This window comes from Alnus glutinosa, chromosome 5 (assembly GCF_958979055.1).
Source record: "Alnus glutinosa chromosome 5, dhAlnGlut1.1, whole genome shotgun sequence".
Taxonomy (NCBI): domain Eukaryota; kingdom Viridiplantae; phylum Streptophyta; class Magnoliopsida; order Fagales; family Betulaceae; genus Alnus; species Alnus glutinosa.
The window spans coordinates 1,423,166-1,443,009 of record NC_084890.1 but is presented as its reverse complement, the minus strand read 5'-3'; the positions used below and the strand labels follow the sequence as shown (position 1 = coordinate 1,443,009).

Genomic DNA, 19,844 nt, shown 5'->3' with positions numbered 1-19,844 from the left:
GTAAATACCATCTGTACCGCTACTTATCAAGGAAGTTATGCCAGACTCAGCCAGAGGACGAGATCCTTCAAATTAGTCGGTTCGAATTTTATACAAATTTTTGTGGTTTATAAATTTACATTCACACATCTAGTCATTGGTTATTTTAGCAGGTTAAAATATTGATTTTGGCGACTTTGGTGAAATTTAGCTGTATATTTATTGTTACTTTACTCTAAAAATTGAATTATAAAAAAACCCTTTTTACTCCTAATAAGACATGAACAAGGTCCGTCACTTTGAAATATAAGTGCTTTTATAAAAAAAAAAAAATGATTTAAATAAAATAATAAAAATTGATAGTTAAGATAAAAAGAGATGTTAGTTGTTTTGAAAAAGTGAATAGTCAAAAAAAAAAAAAAAAATCCCATTGAATACACTAATAAATATGAGCAAGCTGCCACCTAAAGGAATAGTTTTGTGAAATAGAGGTGTCGAGGATTTTTTTTTTTTGGTTTTTTTGTTTGGAGAAGTAGGTCCAGGTGGAAGCACTATAGTCAACAACATCCGCAATACGCGAATTCACATTGCAAAATTGAGATGGATTAAAAGTGGAACAAGGGGTCGATCTCCTGCCAGGCCAAGTTGAGCTGCTTCCCTCTTCTTATTTTCTTCATACTTTTTCTTTGTTTTGAAGACGAGATCTATTGCCTTCTACCCACCACCATCACCCACCTATTGTCCCCCTTCTCCACCCCTTTTTCACTGTGCGTGCGCCCTGTGCGCCATTTCCCATACGTATGTGTTTAATGCACCGCCCTCACACTACAAATCTATGACATTTTTATACATTATTCACCTTCTTCTTTTTTTTTGCCTTAATTTGCTATTTCTCAATTGCAAGTGCTCCTTTTTAAAATTTTATTATTATTATTTTTTTTTAATTTTTTAATTTTTTTTTTATCATCATGGAGATGTGCAAGATTGGATGTCTCATGCATATTTACAAATGAGCTCCACCTTGCTCTAGCAATATTGTCGTGGGGCAGGGCGGTCTCTAATGGTTTTAGTCCAACCAATTTTAGAACGGTTATTAATTGCCCTCCTTTTGACCCCTAGCAAACACCCAAGATTTACCTTCAAGTAGTCCAATCACTGGATTGTTTTAAAAACTTCTGTTTTTAATGGACCAAGAAGCTATTAATTGGATCATACCAATTTGTTGACCCGTTTCAAGTTTTTTTATGATTTTTTATAACATTATATTTATAGTATTGGGTTGCTCACTTCCTTGTATACGTTGTTTCTTTTTCTAAATGAAATTTTATCTTGCTTACCAAAAATAAAAAATAAATCATGATGCATTAGAGAGGTTATATTATGCTATTTTCTTTACATTCTCTTCCTAGTTCTATAACTAAAATGAATTCATATATTATCAATTTGGACTACTTCCTTGAGCAGTAGGGCAATATAATAAGAAAGTCATAAATTGCAACTCCATTAGAGAGACTACATATCAAGAAATCAATAAAAACCAAATGCTATTTATATCAACCCGGTCAAAGGTTAACTAGTAATGGTTGCCATTCCAAATTTTTTCATAAACCTACAGGTAGAACGGGGATCTGACACTCACATTGAGGACACAACAAGCCCTCTCTCTTTATCTCTCTTTCTCTCAAGCAATAACACAAACACATAGTCTTCTTCCTTCGCTTGATTTTCTTTTCCTTTTTCCCATAATTTTCCCGACAACCAAGCAAAAGTCATATATAAGCAAAACTCAAAGTTGTGCACCTGCTATTGTCTTAGGAAATTAAGCTGGTTAGCATCTCTTCGCCCATTGGAAAAGAGGTTTGGTGATTTTTTTTTTTTAGATGAACCAAAATTTTATAGAACAAGCACACCCACAATTACACGCCAGAAAAAAATCTGGCCCGCGTCCACAAACATGACTCACATGGGAGCGAACAGCAGACCCCAACCAAAAAACTCCTACTGCAACAAACAAGCAGTATACTTGTAACACTCCGGTCCCATATTGGGAAGAGATGAATAGTTCACAGAGTGAGTAGTTTATAAAGATACTCATGGGTGTTAAGTCCCACATTGCCTAGTTACTAGGTGAAACTGGGCTTTATAATGGATTCTTGGAAAAGTTTCAAATTGACTAGTCCTTTTGGAGTGATAGCGCAGATGTGGCTAGTGTTTTTCCTTGGGTCGTTACAAAATGGTATCAGAGCCACCTAGTAACGCCAGGTCATGTGGTACTGGAGCACCGCATGACATGACCCTGACGGGGACGTCAGGGGTTTAAGGAGGGGAGTTTGTAACACTCCGGTCCCATATTGGGAAGAGATGAATAGTTCACAGAGTGAGTAGTTTATAAAGATACTCATGGGTGTTAAGTCCCACATTGCCTAGTTACTAGGTGAAACTGGGCTTTATAATGGATTCTTGGAAAAGCTTCAAATTGACTAGTCCTTTTGGAGTGATAGCGCAGATGTGGCTAGTGCTTTTCCTTGGGTCGTTACAATACTTCAAACAACTACTCAACTGAGACTATCCAGATTACAACAATGAATGAAGATTCCACCTATACACCAACTCTAAACAAGAAGATAAACTTTTAAACCTTCCTTTAGCTAGAATTCTGGTTCGAACATCCCAGAAAATCTGGATCAAAATGGCTTCCTCTGAACTCGGTATATTTCCATGCTGGAGATCATTTCGATGCTTCCAGAAATGATACATCGCCGAGCTAAAACACAAACGTCTTAAATAGGCCTGCAAGCTCTTACCATCGAATTTAGAGATGCCCCAATCCACAACATCATCCCAACAGCAAGGGGGATCAGCAAAACCACAAGCCTTCATAGCAGCCCTCCAAATCCTGCGGCTGAAGCTGCAACTAAAAAAAATATAATCTCTGCACTCAATGCAACCATAACAAAAAAGATAGTTCAGATTACCACTAAACCCCCAACTAGCCAGCAAAGGAAAGAGTGTTTAGGAATAGCTAAAGAGAACCAAACCAATCTCCACCAATAAACTTCTGGAAGCTTATTCCTAAGATTATCCCAAGTGGCAGCACATGAGTATTTACCATTACTAGACTTCCAAAGGGGTACATCAGAAACCCCAAATGTAATTTCAGGAAGCCGACTCTGGCAACTAAGTCATTTGATCTAACCCCTTGCCAAAACCAGTCCTTATTTTTTATAATAGAAGAAAGTCTAGCATCCTTAGAAAGCCCAGAATCATATAGCACACAATAACCATAGCTCTCCAACAAATAACCTGCAGGGTGCCAATGATCATGCCAGAGAAAAATTCTACTCCCATCCCCCACCTGAAATCGGATAAAAGTCTTGGCAACCTCCCTTATCTTGAGAAGCTTCTTCCAACTCCAAGAGCAAGATTGTGGAACTGGAACCTGCCAAAGACTTCTACCTCTAAGCCAATTCAAATTAATCCATGCCACCCACAAAGATCCAGCCTTAGTAAACAAACTCCAAATATGATTTAACATAGAGGCTAGATTCCAATCAGCAACTCTTTTAAGCCCTAACCCTCCCTCCTTCTTAGGATAACAAAGATTACCCCAAGAGACTTTGGCCTTTGCCTTTACATCACTGCCAGACCAAAGGAGCCTATTAAATTTTTGTTCCAAAAGCTGTACCACCTTCTTAGGCAAAACAAAGATTCGGGCCCAAGACATTTGCAGACTAACCAAAACAGAGGAAAGAAGTTGTAATCTTCCTGCAAAAGACAGCTTCCTTACTAACCAAGAATCGATTCTAGAGGAAATTTTTGAGATAAGGCAATCACAATTCTTAGCAGAGAGTCGTTTGGTGATGAGAGGAACGCCAAGATACCTCACAGGGAGAACACCTTCCGGCATGTGCAGCAAATGAAGAATAGACTGCTTCACAATAGGAGGAACACCAGCTATGAAGACCGAGCTTTTAGAAGGATTAGCTCTTAACCCTGAAATGTCTTCAAATTCAGCAAGCACTTTGAGGATGCACTGCACAGAATCTGAATTAGCCCTAGAGAAGATCAGAAGATCATCCGCAAAGCAAAGGTGAGTAAGTTTTAACAAACTGCACCTAGGATGATAGCTAAAAAGAGAGCTGGAACTAGCCTCTCCTAACAAGAGAGAAAGGCCCTCCATAGCTAGCACAAAAAGGTAAGGGGAAAGAGGATCCCCTTGCCTTAGACCTTTTTTTTCCTTTAAAGTAACCAACCAACGTCCCATTAAGGGAAATAGAGAAGCCAGGGCTAGTTATACATTCCCGGATCCAACCAATGTATCTAGAAGGAGCTCCAAAAACTTGTAGGCAATGCAAAATATACTCCCAACTCAAGGAATCATAAGCTTTCATTAAATCAACCTTTAGAGTACAACGAGCTTTCCCCTTTTCCTTGTGATAATCAGTCACAATCTCTTGTGCCAACAAAATGTTTTCAGCTAAACCCCGACCAGGAATGAAAGCACCTTGGTTAGAGCTAATAACTTCCTCCAACCCCGGGATCATCCTATTAGCCAAAATTTTAGTAATACATTTGTAAATGATATTACAACAAGAGATGGGACGATAATCCCCCATAGTAGATGGATTCTTCTTCTTGGGGACAAGAGTAATAATAGTAGAATTGACCTACTTAAGCAGATGGCCAAATTGAAAAAATTCCATCACCGCATCACACACATCATCACCAATGATAGGCCAAGCTTTGTGATAAAAGCATGCAGAAAACCCATCCGGGCCTAGAGCCTTATTCTTGCTCACGGAAAAAATGACTTTCTGCACTTCAGCTCTAGTTATATCAGCTTTCATCCCAACAACAGTAGCTGTAGAAAACTGCTTCTTTATAAGATCAGAAATCCTATTAGCTTTAGCTTGGGAAAAAACATGATTAGAGCTCCCAATAAGCTTTTGATAGAAATCAGAAGCTACCTCTTTAATCTGCTGGAAATCAGAAATACAATTCCCATCCTCATCCTTTAGACTTTTAATAAGATTTGAAGAGTTCCTAACCTTAACTGAATTATGGAAAAAAGAGTTATTTCCATCACCCAGATTCAACCATCTATTCCTGGACTTCTGCTTAAGGAAGTTTTCTTCTGCAGTAGAGACTGAGATGAAGTGATGAAGACACTCCCTCTCCTTCCGTTGGCACTCCAAACTCCCCCCAGAAGATAAGAAAGCAGCTTGAGCAGCAGCAAGATTCTGCCTTGCTTGAATAACCTTCTGACTAAGGCCACCAAAGACCTCTAGATTTTTAATCTTAAGAATGCCCTTAACAGATTTTAATCTAGAATACAATCTGAACATAGCATAGCCAGAAACTACAACCTTCCAACCATTACTAACCCAATCCAGAAAATGAGGGTGTTCAGCCCAGAAGTTAAAAAATTTAAAGGGTTTAGGCCCATAGCTAACATACCTTGCCACAGAAACAAAAGAGGGAGAATGGTCAGATAAACCCCTTTCCAAAAACTCCACAGAGGAGTTACCAAGCTGTTGCAACCAATGAATATTAGCCATAACCCTATCCAACTTTCTTGAGACAAAAGCTGGACCTGATTGCTTATTTGTCCAAGTATGAAAAGAACCAGAATAAGCTAAATCATCCACTTCCAGGTTTATAGCACAATCATCAAACTCCTTTTCATAACAATTAAGCCCAGTTGAACCCCATTTTTCATGAGTTGTCTGAACTACATTAAAGTCCCCTGCTATGAGCCAAGGAAAACTCCCAGTAGAATTTTTAAGACAATTCAATCTCTGCAACAAACCTCTTCTGTCCAGTCCCTGATTAGCACCATAAACCACCGAGAACACCCAAGGAAAACCAGTGTTGAGGAATATTCCTCCCCTACCCGAGGTGGGGCCAGATTTGCCCTCCAATTGGGATTTCGGACAACGGAAAGGATTGGTCCCCGGACAATGACCTTAGTCGCAGGAAGCCTTCAATATTTATGAAACCAGTCAAATCAAGTCAAGGAAGATATGAGACGTCTACATGGAGCCCTGTGCTTGACAGGGGTAAAAGAGACATATAGCACATAGGGGTATAAAAAGGGAGTATAGAAATTATTAAAGGGCAATTCATTTTTCTTTGAGATCTTCTCTCCCTCTCTCCTCTTCTTACAAACACTGGACTGACTTGATCGTCGGAGGAGGCTCCGCCGGCCACCCCCCGGCGGGTCTTTCCTGTTTTGCAGGTCAGGGCGCGGATGAAGGGACGTCTCTGATGATGCCACGTCACCGGCCCAGAAATATCATCAACAACCAGTAACACCAGAGTCCACTTGGCAAGTTATAACTTGCTTATGGATATCCATAATCTTAAGGGAGGAGATACCCGGGTCCCAGCAAACCCAAATCTTCCCTAAAATGTGAGTAGAATAGTTATTAATAACTTCCCACCCTGGAAGCATGGAAGCAATAATTCTCAAGAAATTTTCCTGTTTCACCTGAGTTTCCACAAGACAAAGAATGGAAATTCTAAGTCTTTTCACCATCTTCTTAACCTCCTTTTGTTTTAGGGGCATATTCAATCCCCTAATATTCCAAAAGAGGAGATTCATAGCACCTCATGGGTAGGGGAAAATCACCAAAAGAGGTTTGGTGATTACTTCTGCTTTCCTAAGACAACAGCAATTGCACAACTTTGAGTTTTCTATTTCCAAGAAAAAGTTCCACAGTTGCGTGAAAATTTGAAGTCCTTCAATATGATCATGCTGAACAATTAGTCAATACGGATAAAGCCAATTCCTCACATTTCGAGAACTCAATTTTAAACCCACACCAAACCTAACCTCATTTACAAACCATGCAAAAATTAATGATAATGATATAAATTTAGCTTCTAATTATTGCCATTCCGCAGCAATATAACCATAAGCATACACGTACAAACGATAGAACTCTTGTACCTTTCTTTTGCTACCAAGAAAGGCTACAATGACCTCACTCTGTTTAAGCCATATGAAACAATCTTAATGCTGCTAAGAGGAGGATAAGGAAAATATGGAAGCATAAGAGAAAACATGGATAGCAGTTTTGCTTCCATAAGGCATCCAATCAAGATCTTCAAGCTCTAAACTTTGCAAAGAATATCATGAAAGTCTTGCGCTAAATGTGATGTCAAAGTTCTGAGATAGATTCACTGATTGATGCTCAATAAAAGTTTAACATATTACCTCTAGCTATGTGCTTGATATTTACAATGATGCTTTTCCCGCCGGCTCAAAGCTCCACAACTCTCCAGGATCCTAATCCCTCATGCTGTCCTAAAACATCTAAATCAATAAAATCAGAATCCATCTCCAGAATCTGCTTGCAGCTACTATACAAACATGGATCTGTATCCTTTATATCTTCCAAGGAAATGTACTTTCCAGCTAATTGCAAGAAGAAGGCACGATCAAAGACAATGCCTACTTGCACTTTGTGCATCAAAGCTAATGCAATCACCCGACCAGAGAACTTGAAATAGTCAAGGTGCAAGGGATCCACCTTAGATGCTGCACGCACAAGACAATGGATGAACTGATCATAATTCTCTTTGGAAAAAAAAGATTCTATGCCTCCACAAAATTTAATTACTAAAACAGAACATGAAATAATTTTTACCAAGTCTAGAACATTCCAGCAGAAATAGAAGCATAATTCAGAAAGCTAAAGCAAGGAAATTCTGCATGAGAATACGACTTCCGAAAAAAAGAGCAATACCAAACAGATTCCATGGCAGTTACCCTGCGATTGAACTGATATCACAATATCAAACGGCTTGTTCCAGATATAATTGCTTTGCATCTTGTGGAAAGGAGGCAATGCGGTCTCATTCACAGTCAACGATTCTGTAGTTAGTTTGTACGAGTACCCATGCCATTGTGATTTTGACATCCCATGAAGATTTTCTGTACTTGAGGTTGTATAGGAATTGAAAGCACATAATCTTCATCATGATTGTTGATACCAATTTTTGTCCGGTGACGTGGCATCATCAGAGACGTTCGTTCGCCCGTGTCTTGGCCGGCCTGCAAAACAGTAAAGACCCGCCGGGGTTGGCCGGCGAAGCCTCCTCCGACGGTCAAGTCAGTCAGGTGTCTAAAGAAGGGGGGAGAGAGAGAGCTGGAGAAAAGTTAGTCTGTCTAAAAGATTCTAATACCCCCTTTTATACCCCTGTATGTTGTATGTCCATTTTGCCCCTGTCAACCACAAGGCTCCACGTAGACATCTGATATCATTTTTGACTTCATTTGACTGGTCTAATAAATACTGAATGTTGCTAGTGACCAAGGATCAAGCCCCAAGATCCAATCCGGAGTCCGGGATCCGAGGACTAATCTGAAGGGCAAATCTGGCCCCACTTTGGATAGGGGACAAATATTCCCTAACAATGATAACCTTAAAAAAAAAAAAAAAAAAAAAAAAAAAAAAAAAAACCTTTTTTCTACAGACACAGCACGATGATAAGCAATTTGCAGGAAAAAAAAAAGAGGAGGAAAGATTACTGGCGATTCTTAATCAAAGAAACCTTTTTCTTTTTAAACTTTATCTAGTTATAGAAAAGAGCATTTGGTTGCCAAATTGGCTTGTTTCAAACTCATTTAGACTCACTGCCCAGAACTGCTCCTATGACTGCGGTGTCGCACAAAGTAGGAGATATGTATGACCCCAGAATCCAACCCAAAATATCACCACCGAAAGAATGATAATAACTTCACATTCGGTCCGCAGGAATAGACCCATGAATAGATTAGCTATTACATAGTTGGCTGCCCTTTCACTACAAGTATGTTTTAAAAACCTCATACTTAGAATGTTTTAAAAACTTCTGTTTTCAATGGAACAAGAAGCTATTAATTGGATCAGACCAATTTGTTGACCCGTTTCAAGTTTTTTATGATTTTTTTTATAACATTATGTTTATAGTATTGGGTTACTCGCTTCCTTGTATACAATATTTCTTTTTCTAAATAAAATTTTATCTTGCTTACCAAAAAAAAAAATCATGATGCATTAGAGAGTTTATATTATGCTATTTTCTTTACATTTTCTTCTTAGTTGTATAACTAAAATGAATTCATATATTATCAATTTGGACTACTTCCTTGAGCAGTGGGGAAATGTAATAAGCAAGTCATAAATTGCAACTCCAATAGAGAGACTACATATCAAGAAATCAATAAAAACCAAATCATATTTATATCAACCCGGTCAAAGGTTAACTAGTAATGGCTGCCATTCCAAATTTTTGCATAAACTTACTGGTAAAACGGGGATCTGACATTCACATTCAGGACACAACCAACCGCACAACCAGCCCTCTCTCTGTCTCTCTCTCTCTCAAGCAATAACACAAACACTGAAACACAAGGTCTTCTTCCTTGACCCAGAGCCCTCTCTTGATTTTCTTTTCCTTTTTCCCATAATTTTCCCTACAACCAACCAAAAGTCATATATAAGCAAAACTCAAAGTTGTGCACCTGTTATTGTCTTAGAAATGCAGAAGTAATCACCAAATCTCTTTTTCAATGGGTGAAGAGATGCTAACCACTGCTTTCCTAAGACAATAGCATTAGCAGGTGCACAACTTTGAGTTTTCTATTTCCAAGTAAAATTTCAACAGTTACATGAAAATTTGAAGTACTTCAATATGATCATGTTGAACAGTTAGCCAACACGGATAAAGCCAATTCCTCATACATTTCGAGAACTCAATTTTAAACCCACACCAAACCTAACCTCATTTACAAAACATGCAAAAATTAATGATAATCATATAAATTTAGCTTCTAATTATGGCCATTCCGCAGTAATGTAATCATAAGCATCCACGTACGTACAAACGAGAAAACGCTTGCACCTTTCTTTTGCTACCTAGAATGACCTCACTTTGTTTAATCCATATGAAACAATCTCAATGCTGCTAAGAGGAGGATACGGAAAATATGGAAGCGTAAGAGAAAACACGGATAGTCATTTGATGGTCATTCTCATTTAGCAAGCAGAAAAATGGGAAAATACATAATCGACAAGGCATAAAAAAAAGATATGATTAATACAAGCTGCTCACACACTATCACCATCCAGCAGAACGAGGCTTCCCACAACAGTCACTATCCAAGATAGCGAGTCAGTGGGAATATGCTTATCAAGCTCAACATTCCTGCGTGTCTTCTTTTTTATGCCATACCAAACAGGTTCATTTACCACCGTGCCGTGCTGTATCAAAACCTCTTCGCCATCCTTCGAAAACACTACAGACTTACGGTAAAGGAGAGCAAAAATAGTATAAAGCCAACTCCAACTACTCGTCACCCCATACTCCTTGATCATCCAAATGTCAGCTTGTCGTGGCTCATCATGAATGAGTCGTGCATCCGTGGAAACACAGAGCGATCCTCCCAAAACCTCCAAAGTGCCAATATAATTCGAATCTGATTCAATTGGAGGCGTATGGTCTTGGAATTTCTCGGTGGTGAGATCGAATGCAATAACCCTCCTTCGGTACCGTTCATCAACCCACACATCAACCAACCAATGCAAAGCACCGTTAGAGAAAGCCATCTCAAAAGAAAGAAGCGAATTCTTGCAAGGCCTTCTGTCTTCTACTCTTCTCCAAGAATGAGCTTTCAGACTATATACCTTAACCTCGCCGACTTCATTTGTCAATCCCACAAACACCACAATCCTTACAGCCTTGTAATCGTTGTTGACAGGGTCATACCCGAATGCAAAAGTGGGTTGCTTGTGGAGACCGTGGAAACCAAGAGCGATTATGATCGGCTCAAAGGTAATGTCTTGTATTTTCTGATTGATGGGTTCCAAATCACAATTTCATCGTCAAGTTTGATGCAAACCAAGACGTCGCAACAGTTTATGATGCTGGTGAATATTTCTGGATGGTGGAATGGTGGGAAGATCTCCACCGGTTTGCCGAACCGATCCTCATCGGAAAAGTTTACCAAGTAGTAATCCCTTGTCCGACCACCCTTATATCTCTCCAAAATGAGAATACGTTCTCTGTTGATCTCGATGGAGCGATTGCGATGCATCTTGATGAAATCTGGGTCGTTGATTAGGGCAAAACATGGCTTTGAAACGCCCTGAAAACGTACCAGAGGCTTGACGGGTAGTAGGGAAAGTATTTCGGTGATGAGCTCTAGCGGAAATATGTTATGGGCATAGTTATTATGAGCTATATGTGGAAGACGTGTGTGTGGAGAATATGTGAAGTGGAGGTGGGAGACTTGAAGTGAACGTGTGGGAGACTTGAAGTAGTTAATGAATTATGTTACTGCTTTCTAGCTAAAGGGTAGTAGTAGACGGGGCTGAGTAGTGAGCAGATTTTAGTGGGTAGTTTAGCAGATTTTAAAGGGTTATGTAATGGGTGAGTGGGCAGTTAAGTTAATTTAGATTGTCTCTTTGTATTTAATTCAGCTTTGTTATGAATGAAAGGCAATCAAAAAATTATCCACATGTCGATCTCTTAACAGCGTGTTTGAGTGAAAAGGAGGATCTGGCCCTTTGGAATGTCAAAACCATTACTTTTACGGTTAAACACCTTTTTAGTCCCTGAGTTTTGGAAACTTTATTTTTTTAGTCCCTAAGTTTTAATTTGCATCACAGATGATATATCAATTTTGAGAAATGATCAAATTAGTACCTCGGTTAACTTCTCTGTCCAAAAACTAACGGCCCGCCACGTGTCAACTTCAGAGGTTGACACATGGCATTATATAAAAAAAATTAAAAACTAAAAATTAAAAATCTTTAAAAATTAATTAAAAAATTTTAAAAAAGGGGGTGGCTAAACCACCTCCGGACAAAAAAAAAAAAAAAAAAAAAAGAAGGCAAGATAGGTTTTGCCCTTGGGGGTGGCCGAACCACCCCCAAGGGCCACGGGGGTGGTTCGGCTACCCTCAGATCGGCCGGTCTGGGGGTAGTCGAACCACCACTGTGGCCTATGGGGGTGGTTTGGCCACCCCAAGGGCAAAATAGAAAAAATAAATTTTGGAGGGTTTGGCCATTGGGGGTGGCCGAACCACCCCCGTAGCCTATGGGGGTGGTTCAGCCACCCCAAGGGCAAAACGAAAAAAATAAATTTTGGAGGGTTTGGCCCTTGGGGGTGGTCCGGCCACCCCCAAGGGTCAAAACCGATCTTTATTTATTTATTTTTTTTGTCAAAGGATGGCCGAACCACCCATGGGGGTGGTTCTGCCATCACAGACCGGCCAAGGGGATGGCTGATGGGGGTGGCTAGCCACCCCCATGGTGGCCAAGGTGGGTGGCTTAGCCACCCCCTTGTTTTTTTATTTTTTCAATTTTTTTTTAATTTTTAATTTTTAATATATATATATATATATATATATATATATATATATATATATATATATATATATATATATATATATATATATATATATATATATATATATATTTTATTAATTTTTAAAGATTTTTAATTTTTTATATAGTGCCATGTGTCAACCTCTAAAGTTGACATGTGGCGAGCTGTTAGTTTTTGGACGGAGAAGTTAACCGAACTAATTTGGTCGTTTCCATAAATTGATATATCATCTGTGATACAAATTGAAACTTAGGGACTAAAAAATAAAGTTTCAAAAACTCAGGGACCATTGGACTATTTAACATTTACTTTTATTGTCTTTTATTATTATTTCATTACAAATCTCACCATCAAATATTCAGGCTCATAACAAGTGGTATCAGAATCGCGTTCCTGCGAGAATGGCGAAAGGCACACGAATTTCTAAGTTAGTAGAAGCAATGGTTATGTTCAGAGAAGACAATGTCTTTGATAATTCTGTTAGTGCTCTCATTGATCTTAAACAAACATCATCAGTCGAGAAGTATCTATCACAGTTTGAGGTACTGAGTTGACCAGGTCCGTTTTGCAGTACAAAAAAGCTTCTCTCTCTGCTGAAGAGAGAGAAGCTCTCGAGAAATTTTCCTTCAAAGGGGAAGAGGCCTCGGTTTCACAGTGAAGGGGGAGGCGTGACGCCTCCCTCCTCCCTAGTGTTTTTTCCTCCTAACCCTTCTGGCTATGGAGGCTTTTGTTCTCTCCTGGTTGTTCCAGGGGAGTTTTGTTCTCCTTGGTTTGTCTCCAGTGGAGTTGATCTCCTCCTAGTCCTCTGGGACTATGGAGCTTTTCTTAAGTTTGTTTTCTTTGTTTTTTCTTAGTTGTTATGGCAGAAAAGCTCATCAAGAGTTGGCTTTTGGGGAAGTTTTTCTTCTTGTGTCTCCGGCGTTCCAAGTCAGATCTACAGTTTGTTGCCGGTTTCTTCACGATACGCGCCCCTCCACTGGCCTCCCAGTCTTCTTCCGGTCCAGTCGCCACCAACCACGGCCGTGTGGGTCCTCCTTGCTCGGCGCATGGCTTGCACTCGTCAGGGGGGTTTCCGCCTTGGGCCGCGCGTGTGGGCCACATTCTGCTTTTCCGGCTGCGTTCGGTGCTGTCCGGTGTTCTCTGGTGGTCAGTCGTGCAGGGACTACTCCGGGGATGGCGCGTGGCCTCCACGCGCTGTCTCTCCGGCGTCGGAATTCCTCCCCGACGGTGGCTCTGTTGTTTTGAGTCTTTTCTGTGCTGTTTGTATATTTTCTCTTATTGACTGTGTGTCTCACAGTGTCTTTGTAGTGCACAAATACTTACTGGACTTATTTGTAGTGGTGGAGCTTAAGGGTTGTTTATGTAATATTTGTGTATTGTTTAGACAACTGTTTTGTCAGATTTGTGTCTGACTTTGAATGTTGGGGTGTCTTGTATCTCTCATTCTATCTCTGTAATGCCTATGGGCTTTTAGAAATGTAAGGAGCACATGCTTCTTTGTTAAAAAAAAAAAAAAAAAAAAAAAAAAAAAAAAAGAAAGAAAGTTTGAGGTACTATTCCAGGTAGTATCCATTGGGATCCTCAAATATTTGACTAATGAATTTTGCGTTAATACGTTCATCAGTGGACTCAATGAGGAGATCAGAGTACTGCTCACTGTGTTGAAGCCAACCTCATTGCAAGCGGAATTTGGGTTTACACTATTACACGAAGAGGAGGTGCTACGGAGAAACCAAAACTCAAAAAAGTATGATAAGATCCAAGAAAGTGTAGAAGTGCTTGAAGAACGAAAAGACCAAGTCCAAACTCAAAAGGAAACAGCTCAAGAGCTAGAGCCAGTATTTGCAACCAAGGAACATCCAGTGGTCCAAAGCGAAGAACTTGTTGCACAGTGCAGAAAAAAAAATAAAAAATCCCGCAGATTGGAGAGACCAAACTCTTTATGATGATGGAAGAAGAGGCTAGCATACGGGAAAAAGAGGATGAAGTTGCAGCGAAGGAGGTGCAACCGGGGTCTAAGAGGCCTGAGACTGGGGGAAGGAAGGGGAGTCGTACACCAGGAAAAGAAGAGATAGACAACAGAGGAATCTTACAATTGTTGAAGGCGATCATTTTCTCTTTTGGCCTACTTTTCACTGCCCTTAAAAACAGAAGAGCAAGATCATAGGGATATGGCACAGGATGGTTCCGTGATTTTGTTGCAGCATATGGGGTTCCCCTTATGGTCTTGTTGTGGTCAGCATTGTCTTATGCAGTACTCAATAAGGTCCCCAATGAAGTCCCTAGGAGGCTCTTTTGTCCATTTCCCTGGGAATCTGCATCATGGTATCATTGGACAGTAATCAAGGATATGGGGAAGGTACCACTGTTGTACATCCATGCTGCCTTTATACCATCAGTGTTGATAGAAGACTCCCAGTTGTACCACTATGCTAACGTATTGGCAGCAGCAGTTGTTGTAAACTCAACTGTTACACACGGTAAGCACCCTTCGAAGCATGTGTGTCACATTGCTACAGACAGGCTCAATTATGCGGCAATGAGGATGTTGTTTCTGGTAAATCCACCAGGCAAAGCCACAATCCAAGTTCAGAACATAGAAGAATTTACATGGTTAAATGCAAGTTGTAGTCCAGTTCTCAAGTAGTTGGGTTCTCAGTCCATGATAGATTATTACTTCAGTGGTGATTATCTTGGAATGCTGATGTTTGACAATTTTGGTTTGCAAAAGTACTCATTTGCAAATCTTAAATTTCAGACCTTGTGGGCAAGGTCTTCTGAAGAATGGGAGTATGTTATGGGCATAGTTGTCATGAGCTATATGTGGAAGATGTGTGTGGAGAATATGTGAAGTGGAGGTGGGAGACTTGAAGTGAACGTGTGGGAGACTTGAAGTAGCTAATGAATATTATGTTACTGCTTTCTAGCTGAAGGGTAGTGGTAGACGGGGCTGAGTAGTGGGCCAGATTTTAGTGGGTAGTTTAGCAGTTATTATGTAATGCAGTAATGGGTTAGTTGATAGTTAGTTAATTTATATTGTCTCTTGTATTTAATTCGGCAACTAAAAAATGAGAAATTATATTTACACTTCTTGTGCATTAACAACTACACTCATACAAGACACACCCCACCTCAATATGTCTTATGTGAGTGTAGTTGTTGTAAGGGTGGAGAAATGATAGACAAGGGGCGGTTGTCCGTCCCCTGTCCATCTTTTAATATTAAAATAATATATTATATAAACAAAAAATGAAAAAATTAGAAAGGATAAATGAAAAAAAAATATATATATTATTTTAATATTAAAAAATGGACAGTCCCCTGTCTATCATTTCCTGTAAGGGTGATGTGTAAGTATCATTTTCCCTCAAAAATTATCCAAAGGTTCATCTCTTAACTGCACGTTAGAGTGAAAATGAGAATTTAACCCCTCGAAGTGTCAAAACTATTAGTTTTATTGTCTTTTATTATTATTTCATTACAAATACCACCATCAAATATCCAATCTGACCATTCCTAGTAGCCTCATCAAAATAGCTTTTCCCAGCAGCATCACCATTTTAACCAAAAAGTTTTGATGAGTGAAATTACTCACCAATTTTGATGAGTGATATTCACTCACCAACTCACTCACCAAATTTTGTTTCACATTTCTCTTTCACATGCATGATCAGCACACTTTTTTCTTTTTTTCTCTCATTTTCTTCTCCCATTTTCCATCTCTCTCACATGATAATGTCCTTATTTCATGGATACGAAGGATTCTTTGTAAAAAAAGATTAAATAGAGAAAGAATAAGAAATATGAAAAAAGAAAAAATTATTTAAATAGAATAGTGATAATAAATAGTTAAAATGGTGAGGCTGCTGAGATAAAAAAAGTGGCTCACCAAAATAGAGAAAAATGATTTTTAACTACTTTGATGAGTAAAATTTGATGAAGCTACTAGAAATGCTTTTTTTCGTCTCTTTTTGCGGCTTGGATTTCGAATATGATGCTTGTAGATTCATTGGGCTGTAACTTGTGTTTCGAGTTTTGGCTTCAGTCGGTGGGTTCTGCAGTTAGGGATGGAGAGACGAGAGAGGGCACTTCAGTGCTTGAGGTCTTACATGGGCCAAGGGCTTTCATCATATTTGGGCTCAGGAAGTCATACATCTGAGTCCATGGGCCGGTAGTTGTTTAGGAGTTGAAAAGTTTGTTTGTTTGTTTGTTTGTTTTTATTCTTTTTTCAAAGAGAATAGATTAAATTCATTCTCCTACCTTTTTATTTATTTTATTTCTTTTTTTTTCAATTTCCGTACGTAGACGGAAGAATCTATCATTAGATTTGTGGGAGTCGCACAAATCTAATAATAAATTTGTAAAAGATTCTCTTTGCAGTTCGATTGACGATTTTTTTTTTGCTTATTCAACTTTATTTTGGAATGTGATTTGCTTATGGTTACACAAGCTCTTCAATTGCCCGCCATTACTCAAGATTGAAGAATTGCTTCCACTATTTCTGTTATTCATTCCACAATTCTACCTTCTAGTAGTTGGGCAGCTCGTAAAATCAATCAAAGTACAAATTTTTGTGCTCACCATGTGGTAAATTGAACTGCAACCTGTTTTCTAGCTACATCCTGTTGACGGCTTTCTAAGAGAAATTGAATGACTTCGACGTACGTGGTTTCCACGCACTACTATATATATATATATATATGGGTTGAAGATGAAGTAAAAAAAGAAGTTGAGTCATCAACGTATCCTTTTTGAAGGAAATGTGATAGTTTACTTAACCAAAAAAAGGGTATTGTTCGGTTGGATTATATTTACATTTGCTAATTTAATACTTATCCCAATAATAAATATGTTATCTTAAGCGTTTCTGTTGCAATCTGTTTCTTTAGATTGCTTTAATTAGATGTTCATCTAATGTGGGCTTTATATATGGATGAGAACATATATACAGAAGAAAGAAAAATATATATATATATATATTAAAGAAGTTGGAGAGGATTAAGGGGAAGACTCGGTCAAGAAAAAATATAAAAGAGAATATTTGCTATTACAAAACTCGGTTGAAGCAACGCAAAAGTTTGTGCTTATGATAGACCTTGGTTTTAACACTCCCAGCCAGTTAGGGCTAGATTTGCTAACTTGTTCTCTCAAAGGGCATGAGAAGAGATTAGTGTCAATTTAAAACTTGAATAAATGTGGAAACATTTTGGTCTGAATAACATCAATATCTAATAACTAAAAATTAATAATAAATTAAAATGCATGTTTTGTGTTAGTGCACTTGTTTAAAAAAAAAAAGAAAAAAAAAAGAGTTTCATGAGATGACTGATGTAACGACCCAAAAAAAAGCGTTAGTCACATCTGTGCTGTCATCTTAAAAAAACTAGTTAATTTAAAACTTCTCTAGAATTCCTTATAAATCTCAGTTTCATATATTAATTAAGTAATGTGGGACTTAACATTCATGATTGACTATCTTATAAATCACTCACTCTATGTGGGCTTCCTCCATATCCTTCCTATATTGGATTGGTGTGTTACAAACTCCCCCTCTCTTAAATTCTTGACATCATTGTTTGTCAGTGCTATGTCATGTTGTGCTCTAGTACTATATGACTTGTGTTACTAGGTGGCTCTGATACCATTTGTAACTATCTAGAAAAAAGCGTCAGCTACATCTACGCTTTCATTCCAAAAGAACTAGTCAATTTGATGTTTCTCTAAAATTCTTTATAAACCTCAATTTCACATAGTAACTAAGCAATGTGAGACTTAACACTAATGAGTCAGTATCGACTATCTTGATAAATCACTCACTTTATGTGGATTACTTCATATCGTTCCTATATGGGACTGGAGTGTTACAAACTCCTCATCTTAAACTCTTAACGTCCTTATTAGTGTCCCGTCATGTAGTGCTCCAGTACCACATGATTTGCGTTAGTAAGTGGCTCTGATACTATTTGTAACGACCCAAAAGAAAAGAAAAAAAAAAGAAAAAAAAGAAAAAAAAAAAAGGCAAAGCATGAGAAGATTTAATTATCATAACAAAATTGCATTTATTTTTTAGAAAGTGCATCAGGGTGCAACCCAAATACACATGTAGTAATTCCCCCTGCCCCCAGCCCTTTCTCAATATTGCTTAAGAGAGAGAGAGAAAAAAAGAAAAGAAAAAAAGTACAAGGTGTATATAACAAAGACAACCAATTAGCAAAAAGAAAAAAGAATACAAATTCAAAAAATCTAAAAAATTATTAAGTGAGAAAAGTCATCCAAATATAAATAAATTTAAATATAATAGCTATTAACTCTATCATCGTCTTCTCACAATCTCCAATTTCAAGCATTGCTTTCTCTTCAAATATGTCACATTAAGCACAAGGGAACCATCTTCCAGACTTCCATTTTGCAGTGGCTGCCAAACTAATAACTCCAACCAACCAAAAACTCTGCCACCCTTTTAGGGCATGACCCACTCTATCGCAAAAAGACAGAAAACTGAAACCCACAAATCTCTAGCCACTTCATAGTGGAGAAGCAAATGATTAATAGATTTCCCGCCCTTCTTGCACGTGTAGAACCAATCCATCAATATGACATGCCTCTCAAGTTATCCATAATCAAAATCTTCTTTCATGCTGTTGTCTACACAAAGAACGCTACTCTCGAAGGAGTCTCATTTTTCCATTGCTCTTCCAAGGAAAGAAAGAGTCAGAAGGGGAGCTAAGGACATGTTTGAGATTGCGTTAAGAAACTTAAAAAGTACTTTGAACACAGAAAATTGTGCACAATAAAAATGTCTGTTTGGTAAAAAAACTCTAAAAATACTTATTTGACTTTTTTGCTATTAAAAAATGCACAAACGCCCTGCCCTGCATCCCCGCCTCGCATACACCAGATATTAGGTGTTTTTTTGCGGACACGGGTTGAATTTTGGGGCGGGTTGGGTTGCGGATTGGGGTTTTAAAAAACCCCGAATGCCTGCCCCGCCCCGCACCCCCAAATTAAGAACAAAAAGAACCCTGACACTCCCCTCTCTACGCCGCTCTCTTTTCTTGAAGCTTTTTCACTCTTCAATTCTTCCCCTCTCTTCCGCCCCCTCTCTTCCTTCTTTCTAGTTTTTTCCCCCCTCTTCTTCCCCTCACCAGAGTCTTCTCTTTAGGTATTTGACTTCTCCTCTAGTAAGGTACTCATTTTTAGGAACCAAGAAAGGCATTTTCCTCGCGCAAATTGATGGCGACAACGTCGAGAAAGCAGACACCCACGAAATAAAGCAGTCACCCCTCACTTTTTTCTTCATTTCTCTTCAAGCCCACCCCATCATATCTACACTGATATGAGTAGATCTACTCTAAATTTGCAAAAGTCGCAAAACCCGCACCACGCCCCCCGCGACCTTGTGGATACAGTGAACAAATTTGCGGTTGCGGGTGAGATTTTCTACACCCGTATGGTTGTAGGGCGGGAGCAAAAATGGCGGAAATCCG

General features: G+C 38.8%; 1 protein-coding gene across 1 annotated transcript; it reads right to left on the bottom strand.

Moving 5' to 3' along the window:
* Positions 1–10,076: 10,076 nt before the first annotated feature.
* LOC133868190 (F-box/kelch-repeat protein At3g06240-like) lies at positions 10,077–11,062 on the bottom strand. The gene is made up of 2 exons (XM_062305011.1): positions 10,868–11,062; positions 10,077–10,817 (listed from the first exon to the last, which is right to left on the bottom strand). Exons 1-2 carry the CDS (start codon positions 11,060–11,062, stop codon positions 10,077–10,079), a joined length of 936 nt encoding a protein of 311 aa, XP_062160995.1.
* Between the last annotated feature and the right edge of the window lie 8,782 nt (positions 11,063–19,844).